The sequence below is a fragment of the Netta rufina genome (assembly GCF_964035555.1).
Source record: "Netta rufina genome assembly, chromosome: 7".
In the NCBI taxonomy this organism is placed as follows: domain Eukaryota; kingdom Metazoa; phylum Chordata; class Aves; order Anseriformes; family Anatidae; genus Netta; species Netta rufina.
The window spans coordinates 16,902,880-16,914,884 of record NC_140130.1 but is presented as its reverse complement, the minus strand read 5'-3'; the positions used below and the strand labels follow the sequence as shown (position 1 = coordinate 16,914,884).

The window sequence follows — 12,005 nt, the reverse complement described above, 5'->3', positions numbered from 1 at the left end:
GCACAAAGGTAGACAGTCAAATGTCATGTAGGAGAAGTCAATAAGAAGTTCAAAGCTGCACAAGGCAGGCAACACGCATGCACTAGCACAGGACGTAAACAAGGTTTCAGTTGTCATGCTGCTAGCAGGGAGTGAGTCATCACTCCTCTCAAGTTTAGTATGCCAAGGAGAAAGTCATTTTTATCTGGGTATATAAATTTAGGAAAAGGGTGAGGAGGGTACTTGGCAAGCTTACTGTACGTGAGATGACTCCAGTGATTTCAGGCTTCAAGCCCCTGTGCAAAGCCCCCGTTACCGGAGGGACAAGTGAAGGTGGTGATGAGAAGAATGGCAGTTTCGGGTAAGCAGAGGGCAATGTGTCAGATGCAGAGGGTGCTTGGTTATGGTGGAGACCCCTCTGGAGATGTGGGGGAATGAAATCATCTAAAGTCGGAAAAGTCAAGGGTGTGCCAGGAGAAACAGTCTCAGGGAATACGGAGCCTTGCCCGAAAGGAACCAGAGGCGGTGGTGGAGTGCTGGAGCTGCCTTCTTGCTGTCTGTCTGGATTAACCTGGAGGAGGGGGACTACTATAACTCCAGGCTGAGTTGTGGTGGTGGCAGTGGCATCCTGTAGGAAACAAGGTGTTGTTATGCAATGGGGAAGACCGGTACTTTAGTCTAACGCAGCCATATAGTGTCATGCAAAGATGCACCCAAAATGATATAAAGCCCCAGCAGATTTTCTTTCCCTAGGGAAACATATTTCTTCAGTCTTTTGGCCTTGGCCTCCATGAACACACACACACACACACAACTTCTTGCAAAAAAAATAATAATAAATAATAATAAAAATATATCTTCCTTCCCCTCACCACCCCTCTCTCCTGTCATTTGCAGTGAGGCTAAATCAAACCACAAAACAGTGCTGCACTCACCCATCACTTGAGAAGCACTAACCATCACATTACAGAGTTTCATCCTTTTACACCTTCCTAAAATAGCAAGATCCTAGCCAGTCCAACCCAACCCCCTGCAAACAACACACACACGCAAACACACAGATCAATGTTGGGGGGCACAGAGTGTTAAATATTATCAAGTGGAAGACCACAAGACTCAGGTGGCATATCAGATGCTCAGAAATTAGGAAGGAGGGGGATAAAGCATTAAGGGAACATTACAATGAATTAAAGAACCGTTCACATGGCTGGAAGAAAACAAGGTTACAGAGAAAACATGTACCATGCTGCGTCCCATTGCCTTGTACGGCGGCTGCCGCTGCTGAGTAAGGTAAGGCTCTTTTCTCATTCTGTCCTCTGCGGCAGCTGTGCTCTGGGGCTCTAGCACTTTGTCCCTCAAAGCTTGCGGAGGTGATGACTGAGTCCAGGAAGGCTGGCCCGCACCATAACTAACTGCGTCTTTATTGAGGACAATGTAAAAGTACGGCCTGGGAGGAATAGGAGGAGGAGAAGGAGCAGGAAGAGCTTTTCCCGGTACAGAGGAAACAATGTCGGTGGCTGGTGCCTGAGTGAGCTCAGCACCCAAACTGGTGCTGGCTGCTGGGTCATGTGTGGTGCCAGTGGAATTTTCAGATGCGGCCGAGCAAGTGTTGTTAGATAAACAAGCTACATATAGTCTGGTGACCTTTTTATCCGCCTTCGTCTCATGACTGGAATTCATTCCAGCCTTACTACTGGGACCTGCCCCGTCAGAGCTGCGTTGTATGGATGATGCATTTGACAAGGAGCAACTTTCCAAGAGTGGCTGCCCAGCATGCACCTCATCTCTGGAACCTGAAGAAAAATGCCCTGCTGGCAAGCCTTGCTTCCCACTGGGGACTGCCCCATAGGGGGTGGGTGATGAGAAGTAACTCCGTGCACTGGCATTTGGTGATGCACGCTGCGCATAAGGCTTGGGCGCATTCAGGTACACGCAGTCCATGATGGGCACCGGCAGCAGGTTGGTCACTTTAGTGTCAGTGCGAGGACGCCATGCAAAGCTTTCCTCTTTGGGAAGAGGGGGACGGGGAGGAGGAAGGGCCTGCCCAGGCAGAGTCAAGAAGCAACAGAGGGATAGAAGAAGCAGCACAAAATGAAAAGAAAAAGGAGGGAAAAAATAAATTTGAAGAATGAATTCGGTCATTAGACTTGGGTTAAGCAGGTTTTAATACAGCAAGAACAAAAAGCAAATACAGTATCTGGAAAGCCAGCGCAGAACTCATCCACATACATCAACTCACACAGCCTCTCTCAGCACTGCTCACTGCAGCACACAAGCATTACTCAGATCTCAAGGCCCTGCCTACACACTGCTGAATTAAGATCTAACATCCTGGCTAACTAAACCCTGGCTCATGTCTCTGTAACCACATGCTTTCCAGCACTGGGTACATCTGAATCACAAAGCTGAATTCAGAGCTCTAGCCCATTTCTGCTTCACGTTAAGTGCATTGCCAGAAGATGAATGTTACGCAGTTTTGCCAGGACTATTGAAAGCAAACATCTTGCGAACACAATAGATTGTCACAGATGACTAAGTAAAAAGTCAGCATTTATCCCACTGAAAAACTGGCTCTTAAGTTTTCTTCAGGACTTTTCAGTCTTAAAAATGCTCTTGACAAAACCAGAACAATTAAAGTTTCTTGAGAAACTGAAATCATAATTTGTCTCCAGAACCAAGATAGGGGTGAGAAAGCGGAGTAAGGGTTAGGGGAGCAGCTTTACTGTCTTTGGTACTTTACAACATATTGGTACTCCATAACTGCCTGCTGACTGAAACTCTAATTCCAATCACAGTGAATTTTTGCTGAAAGCCAGATTGTTCTGAAGTAAAGCAACTATGCAATAGAAAGTGTATTTTTTTTGTTTGTTTGTTTTCTTTGTTGCCAGTAGCCAAAACTAATGAACTACTGAAAAGAATAGAACTAAAACACCAGCCTAGTGAACAGTAGCTCCCTGCATTCCTGCAAATTAACCCTCTGGAGACTATAAAAGGAGGTTTTACACATACACACCATTGTTGTATCTTTATGGGCAAAGACTGGCTAAATCACTGCTAACATAGTTTAAAATGCACACACACATGATGCAAAAAAAGCAGAGAATTAAAATGTCTTAACAGCTCACAACACCCAAATCTGAAAGAATATCACCTTTAAAATTCATCCACACAGCAGGACGAATTGGGACCAGCATATATTCTTGTTACATGGATATAGGTTTAGAATAGTTTCATAAAACTGCAGCTACTGTCTCATGATCTTCATGATCTACTGAACTCATGCTACTCCTCTTTCATCCTCATCCCTGATGTGCAAGGACTGCAGAAGTGAGTTGGTAGGTGCTCCTTTTGAAGGGCTTCTGGTTTTGGAAGAGGCTCATCACTTTTGGTTTCTTAAGGAAAGTAGCTTCAGTTTGGAAGAATTCAAATTGCCACAGTATTTCCCTAAATGATTGGGCTAAGCCTCCTGTTATCACTGTATGGTATCAGGAAATACTAATTTACTACCTGCAATTTCCTTTTTCCATTTTGTTCCATTTCATCTCTGTTCAGACAATAGTCCTTGTGACTTCTGTAAGAATTACCAACTGCATCAGTGCTCTGTCTGTTCATCAACAAGATCAGTAAGTGACTACAGCTGTAAATATCAGACAGCAAATGGATCTCTTCATTAGGGTGCAGCTCCCTTCCCCATCATCTTCTGAGCTGTGCCATATTCCACTTTCACTTACAATTTCAAGAACGGTGTCTGTTCTGTAGCATTGCTACAGGTCCCTGATGATGGGAGCAGTCACCCTGCTAGGAGACAAAGGGACTTCCAAGGGACTCCATTTCATACAAGAAAGCAGCTTCTAACAAAGGGCTTCCTCATCAGACTGCTTCTCTACAGACCAACCACCCAGAAGAAAAAGGATGAAGTTACACCTCTTTTAATAGATTCATTTCAGCAATTTATCTTAGGGTTCAAATAACCTTTCCCTTGATAGCCTTAGGCTTGTATCAGTTACAGCATTAAAACTGAAGGGTATTTCCCCAGTAACTTGTTTTTAACACCCTGTCTAACTTTGCTTTCAGCCTGCAGCAGGAAATAAACCAACACAAAAGACAGACTAATAGATGGCTACTTCACCTTTTTCGTGCAAAGAAATAGCATTGTTATCTTTCTTCATCCACCAAGGAAACACTGCGGTCTGTCTGAACACAAAAGCTCCACAGCATTCTGCTGACATCAGCGTTGTCCCCATTTGACAGGTAGGAAAAACTGAGGCATGGCAACTTACCCAAGTCTGCAGCAAAGCTTGGAGTTCAACCCAGGACTCCTGACCATGAAATGAGTGCTTGAACCCAGAAGATCACCCTCAGAGCCGCAGAAGAAAGGCTTACCTGTGGCTTGCTGTCTGAGGAAAGGTTTGGACGCACACTCCTGTAGCCCTTGGCAGCCAGAGAAGATGGTTGGGCATCCCCATTGGCATCAGTAGTAGATGATGACCTCCAGTCATCTAGAAGCAGAAGGAAACAAGTCAGATCACAGAGGATTCCCTCCAGCTACAGAATGAGTGAAAGGAGGGGATTTTTTTTCCAGTCAACAAGAAATACTTCCAAGAAAGCAACAACAAATGCAGCCAATGTTTGTACCTGTTTCTGTGTTTTCTGGCTCCAGACCTAGGCATTTCACAGAAAAGAGGGACAGAAGAGATGGGGGTGGAGGATAAGCATAAAGGAAAAGAAAGGGGTGGGGGGGAAGAAATAAACTGTTACATTTACAGAAAACATGTACCAACTGAAGTTAAGAGTCAAATTACTTCATTTCACACATAAAATGCTCTCTGACAGGGCTGCCTAATTACCATAGAGACCAGTCCTAAACATGATGCCCTCCTTGTTTCTGACCTTTGTAAACACAAGGCAATTCATTCAGAGCAATGAAGAAACAATTGTTCATTGACATTCTTATTTCAGAGGCAAAAAGGCAGCCCAGCTAGCTAGTTTCTAAAGCTGAAGCTTTTAAGTCCAAACACCACACATTACTGGAAATGCAGGGACCCCGTATTCAGCCCTAATACAGCCTATGAAGAGGTATCTACCCTTGTCAACATCACTGTGTATGATTAACAGGGGGAGAGGACTGCCAGCAAACAGATCAGATTTTGATGACTAAGGGCATGCATGTGAAGAGGATTAAAAAAAATAAAATACAACGTCACTTTACAACCAAGTCCCTGCAGACAGATGCTTTAGTCTCATCAACTATTTACCCACCTCCCACTGGGTTCTTCCCCACTGACTCTCCCCCTGCTAGTCATTTTGCTGTTCGAGTTACATGCAAAAAGGACTTCCAGCTCCAAAGTACATTTCATAAGTGACTGAGAGAGTAAGCAAAAGTAGTATTAATGATCTCATTTCCATAGTAATAGGCTCATTGCCATTCAGGCTGCAGGAAATTTATGAAGCCATCAGCAGAAAGGAGTGAGGCAATGGTGGGGGGCAGGAATGAAGAAATAGGGAATGGCAAGCATGAAAAGAGGGGAGGTCATAGGTGGAGCAGAAGGGGGAGGAGAAGACAGAGCAGAAAGTGGCACATTGAGGCTGGAATTAACGGAATCACCCTTCCTACAACAATGCATCCAGAAATGATGTGTGTTTTGCTTTCAGGAGCAAGTTTGACCCCCTCTTTCCCCTTAACAGCATCTTGCCTTTGGGAGTTCATCCTCTCTGCCAGACCCACGACACTGGACAGGTTTATTATGCTTTGCCTGTCTCCTACAATTAAGTAATTACACATCTGCTATTGAACGATGGCAGAACTCTGTGGCGACACTGCCTGTCTGGGATGCCATCCCTGCTGCCTTGACAACCCAAGTGAATGCCGTGGTGGCAGCAGCACCACCCGGCCTCTTTCTGGTCCACCTTGGCTTGGGATAAAAGGAGGTGGATAGGAGCCTGCCAGGAAAACAGAACTAAAGAATAACAACCAGCTGAGATTTTTTGCTGCTCCTGACAGCGAAAGGGAGCTGTAAGCAAACTACAGACAAAGAGTGAGTGGTCATGAAACCTGTTCTAGGAGACAGCAGGACTTCATCTCCCTCTGCTGGTCTGGGTCTTACAAGAGGTTTCTGACTCTGGTACAGGATCTGGGGCTTTAAGTCTTAGTTTAAAAGTTAAACAACACCACCTCCCCAGGACTCTGGACTGACCTCATATGAGCTTACCATGAGGTAACATATTCCAGTTAACCTCGCACCCACTACACTTACTTTCAGGTTGCTCAGCATCCTGAGGACATGGTGAAGAGAGATTCTGATTCTCTTCGTAGGCTGGAGATGCCCGGAGGGTCACAGCTCCTTTTCCACTGCAGACTCTAGTGGGATCCATTTCTACAGGAAATGCACAGGCCCAGAGGAGACACATTGAAAGAGATATTAGATGAAAGCTATTAGAAGCCATCAGAGCTCTATGGAGTATTTTTAGCATGGCTGTCTTTGGGTGAATTGATCTAGTAATGTTTATGTTGATGAAGATTAGCTCTGGATTTAAAGCATTGAGAAATCAAAGCAGTTTTGTATTCAAGTAACTGATGAATGTAGAAAAAGTTCTGAGTCAGTGTAACAGAGCTAAGAGAGGAGGAAAAAAAGCATGAGTGTTTGAACCAAATTTCATGAGTCCACTTGCTTTATTTGGTCTGCTTTGCATGAATTAGCAGGACACAATTATACCCAAGACTTTTCTGTAGGTTCTGTAGGGATGTCACAGTGGTATAAAGCAACAGGATTTTCATGCTAAGGCCTTAAAAATTCCTTTTGTGCTGGACTGAAAAACTCTTAGGCCTACTGGAGGACAAAATCTTGCAACTATGCCAAATACAATCTAACGGCAGGACAATGCAAGCTACCTCCTTGCCATCTCCTCCCATTTCATGGTAGTATTGCACCTTTTTGACACGGGAACCCAAATCACTAAAGTAGGAGATTTAACATACCTGCTTAGATCACCCTGTGGAGCACAACACCAGGTCATGCCAGCTTTCTGGCTAAGGCCTGATTCAGCACAGCTTCAGTGCACGCTTACCCTTGTGCATTTCAGTCCATGGTTTGGGTTTTTTCCCCATCATCCTATTCATTATCCTTGAAGTTCAAGTTTGTTATCTTCTTACCCTTATTTAAAAACCTTTCTAGAGAGTTGTTTCCTCTAACATATCTGTAGAAACAATAAGCCTAAAGAGACTCTTACTTACCCAAGCTACTTCCATAGCAAAACACATCACCTCCCTTTCTTATGCACTATTACTGCCCCTGCAACTGCCAGACTTCTCATTTTGACCTACCTAAACAGAAGTGCTTGTCCTACCATGACAATGCACAGGGAGCCTGAAGGTGTTCTGAGGATGTGCTGTGTTGCACAAGTGACAACATGATGATTTTTAGCTTTACGGGGTGAGGATTAAGCTCCCTATGCCCCGGGAGCAATGCAGTTGCCCTTTAGGAAGTATTATTATAGTGACAGTTATGCCTCCAGACTGGATAGAGGGGGCAAAAGCTGCTGCTTGCTGCCCAAATAACAGCTCATGTTTACTGCAAAACTGCATCGCCTGGCTGACATCAGTAAGACAGTGCCCAACTACATCCACATTGTGCCTACAGACCAAGACAACACCTCTGCCACGGTTGCAGAACACTGCCACAACGTAATGAAACACCAAGAGCAGAGGTGGACAAGAGCAGTAAGGGAAAAGACTGACACCGGAATCACCATGGTGAAGGCTTTTACTTGGACTTCCAATGCTTTAGGGCTTTCTCAAAAAGCAGTTTCAGGTAGTGGATCCACACTTAGCAAATGCTGCTGAAGTATGCCAACTTCACCCTCATACCACACACCCGACCACGCTTTAAGGTGACCCACGTGGCTGTTGAAATAGAAAGTGACTTCTCTGACCGAGAAGCATTTAATATGTCTGTGTGGATAGTTTTGCCCCTCTAGAGGCTGCCTCAATGTTGCAAATTAAGTAAAGGCTGTACTGATAGAAAATATCCTGATTCCCTACTTAATCCACTTTTCCTGTAGTCCTACACGTAAATCTGCTACCCGAAGCTATCCTTTCTGAAAAAGTCCTAAAGAACTGGATGCAGAACAAGGTTAGGAAATGCTCTTGTACAGGACACTATTTCTGTCTACAATTCACATCCACACAGCACAACACACAGCCTCGGGACTCTTTGGACTCATGTTCAAACCAGAGTACCAAGGTTTAAGCTCTGTGAATCCAGTTTCAAGAGTACTTTGACTGAGGCATAGATATATTTTGCTGGGAGTCACCACACCTGATTCAGACATCCACAGAGTAAAGGGTTGCTGTTGTTCTATATTATTCCCCTATATACCCTTCACATGCGCTGGAGAGAGAGAGAAAAACACCTAGAGCTCACCACAAAATAGAAGTGTCCCCGTTATATTGGAGGAAAAGGGCCCTGGAATTGACCACGGACTATTAGTCCAGGAAAAAAACAGTAAGTGCTCTGTGCCTGACTCCTCTTGTCATTTCTGTACTCCATTTAGATACTAAGTTTCGGGTGGCAGGACCCTCGACAATACAAAAAAATGTTGGGACTGACCCCTCCGCAGAGATTGAGGAGAGATGTTTTAGCAGGACATGGAAGACTTCACCTGTGCTGTACAGCAAATACCAGCAGCTTGCACAAGGGACTGAGGCCCACACCCAAAAACCAGCACTGAACTACAGCTGGATCCTGAAGCTCTCCCCTGGGCTCTGACTCCACTATTTTGCTTGTTTGGTTAATGCTGCACACTCTCCTTGTTTGTATCAGGCTTCTTTTATAACATTTGCTGGGCTGTTTTGCAACAAATATTGCACATACATTGTGATTTGGTGAGGTGTCAGGTATGATCTTGGCCACTATTATTAACAGCAATAGTATATTGCTGCTCATTATTCTTCCGGAGATAACTGGATAAACAATAGTCAAATCATCACTGATGAGTGAATACTCAAATGCATAGTTCTAACCTTCAGGGTCCATAAAACAACACTTTTACAAGGTCTACCATGGTGTGAAGAAAAACATTCACTAGCATTCATTCTTAAGCTTACCATAAAAAAAATAAGAGATGGGACTGGATTTCTTTCATCAGATCTGACCATCCCTGAACTTTGAGTTTTCAAAAATCCAGATATAGATGTAATCTGCTGAGAATTTTCCACTAGAAGTTGTGTTTGAAAACAGTGACTCAACAAAATAGAAATATTAAGAAACCAATCAATTTAATAGAAATTCTCATGGGATACTACCAAAGCACTTCACTATAATATAACAAATTATAGATGTAGTACAAATCAAAGCAGTAAAAGTTGGGGAAAAAAAAAAAGTCTGAACTCAAAAAAATCAGGGTGTTTTAAAAAGGGTTGAAAATAAAGTTGTCAGACTATTTCATTTTGGGAAAGGAAGACAAACAGCTAAGATGTTGAATTCCCTCACAATTTAGGTGAAAAATAAAACAAATATCCAGATCTCTCATTACAGGAGTCCACCAGATGTTAACAAACACGAGGACGTCAGCCCTGTACTTCGTACAGCAAAACATGTGTGGCAGATCAGAAGAGACAAGCAGTATCAGCTAACCTAGCACGACTGTCCAAATCCAGCAGAGTACAAAAATAATTTTGTACTTTTAGCAGGAAAACATGTGCTTGGGGGTGGGGGGTATAACAGAGCCTGACATCCTTATTTACAGATTCTTTACATGGATAAAGTCAGCGTGCGCACAGATGTCTGTTTACTTTCATAAAAACTAAAAGATAGGCAGGAAATATTCTTTGATTCATCAGGAGCTCGTTTCACAATGAGGCTGTACTAACAATATCATTCATAACCAAGCATTAGTAGAAGAGCTTACTACGATCCCAGATTCAAGTAGACACAATTATGTCTGCAGAGGAGCAGCATAATTGAGAACAGTGCATGGTGCCGTCAGGAGCTAACTTTATTACCTACTGATGAAATCCACAGCTCTGGAAACAGTGAGAAGGATGAAGCTGAAAACTAGCCAAAGCATGTGGGTGAAGCAGAGAAAGAGAGAGAGAAAGAGACAGACAGAGAGAAAGAAAGATGATGGATGGCCAACTAATGCGGGGTGGGGCAGGGAAGGCCAGGGTGGGGAGAAGATACCTGTAGGCAGCACTAGGTGAGGAGAAGTTTTCACTTTCTTCACAGGGATTATTTTAACGGCAGAAATAGAGCGTGTATATAAAGGGACATCAACAGCTGCAAACACAAAAGTGTAAATGGCACATCCAAAAGGGAAGAACAGAGTTTGGGAAGCATGCCACAAAAATTTCTAATGTACTTGGAGACACAATAGCAGGAAATTTCAAATACAAAAGCAGTCCAGAGAGCACTGATGCAACCGTTAAAAATATCCCTTCGCTTGTCCTAATTCAGGACGTGTCTGTTTTATGCAGTGTGCAGAACTGCTTACTGAATCGACTAACTGCTGACTGCCACTGCGCTGCAGGGGATGAGAATCTGGAAGCATTAGTTTTTAGAAGCCACCAAAAACTTTTAGTGTAATCATTTTGCTGAGACACACTACATGCAAAACAATAAAAATATTAAGTCAATGTTAAAACGGCTCAGTTAAAGTGAAAAAAACACAGATTGAGAAGTTCAGAGTGGATAATTAAACTAGTGCATTACATGAATTCTGGATTTTATGTCACGTGCTTTACAAGTTCAACAGAGAGTAGAGAAACATGAAATAATCCTGAAAACAGTCTCATGACAGAGTGCAGCATCAAATACCCAGTTCAGAAAAAAATATCAGTTTAAGAATTAAAAATTTCTACTGCACTTCATCATTTTGCATACTAATTGCGCCAGGCATAGTAACACAGGGGGAAACCATATTACACTGTGCAAAGTGCTAGCAATTGTTGCAAAACTCTCCAGAATACCTGCTACTTCCTCTCCAACTCTTCATCGCTACTAATGTAGAACTATTAGAAACGACAACAAAAAACACCCTACTCATTGGTAAAGCTTAATGAGACCTGCCAAGATAAACACCTTTTAAGTCACAGCTCCACAAGAGTAATGAATTGTACTATTGATTTCTGTAGAGCCAGGATTTTCTCCTTTAAAACCTGCTAGTTTTCTGCAAGTATTGACAGGAAAATGCCAGGTGCTTCCCTTCTTTCCACCTCCTTCAGGCCGGCAAAATCAGGAGCAAGAACTACATTACTAATATTTAACACACCAATTCTCAGTGCTGGGCCACTTTGAGGGAGGCATGGACATCAGGATGGCGTGTATACCCCCTCTTGGGGGGATCTTCCTAATCCCAGGCTAAACTGAAAAGCAGAGATTTCAACCTGGCAAAGGGATTTCAAGCAAGAGGATATGAGAAGAGCTTGATAAGAGTTTTTTCTAACTCCAGATAAAATTATTTTTATTTGATGAGATGGTTTTAAATCCACTTGTATTAAAAAAAGGAACCCAAATCGAACCCTGTTCTCCAAGCTTCTCCCTGAGCACTGCAAATCCTGTGAAAACAATAGATCCCAACTCCAAACAGTCTACAGTTTAGGGAAAAACCTTAATTCTGTTCTGCTCAGTAACTGATGGAATTCAGCCATCTACAAAGCAGTCAAAATACTAACCACTATACAAAGGCATCAAAGGAAAAGAAAGGAAATGAACCCTGCAGACAACCAACCCATACACTCATATACTTCCACTGTGCCAAAACACACACCATCGCTATATAATATCGAATGCTGTAAAGCATGCTTCAGACCTGTTGACATTAACGTGATGACCAGTTTGTTCAGGTAAGATGGGATTTAAAATCCTTGTTGCTAATGACAGATTTCTTTATTACCTAAAGAGTTAGTTCCAGCTCTTTAATCCTGGGCTCAAACTTTCACCTCCCTCTGAAACGAACAGGATTCATACATAGGTACCCGAAAATCCATGCTGTCTAAACACACTGAAATATGAATTCTCAGGTGGTGACAA

The 12,005-nt window shown here is 43.1% G+C and overlaps 1 protein-coding gene across 7 annotated transcripts in view; it reads right to left on the bottom strand.

Annotated features, from left to right (window-relative positions):
- Positions 1 to 12,005, bottom strand: part of SORBS1 (sorbin and SH3 domain containing 1) — a 163,667-nt gene that overhangs the window by 52,972 nt on the left and 98,690 nt on the right. For 4 of the 7 annotated variants that reach the window (XM_084289898.1, XM_084289899.1, XM_084289896.1 and 1 more), the window contains 5 exons: positions 10,158 to 10,253; positions 6,234 to 6,353; positions 4,615 to 4,641; positions 4,363 to 4,478; positions 236 to 607 (listed from right to left, as the gene is read on the bottom strand). In XM_084289898.1, the coding sequence (XP_084146024.1) occupies positions 236 to 607; positions 4,363 to 4,478; positions 4,615 to 4,641; positions 6,234 to 6,353; positions 10,158 to 10,253 (731 nt within the window). The remainder of the gene's footprint in view (positions 1 to 235; positions 608 to 4,362; positions 4,479 to 4,614; positions 4,642 to 6,233; positions 6,354 to 10,157; positions 10,254 to 12,005) is intronic. The other 3 variants (XM_084289901.1, XM_084289897.1, XM_084289900.1) reach the window with 2 other exon arrangements.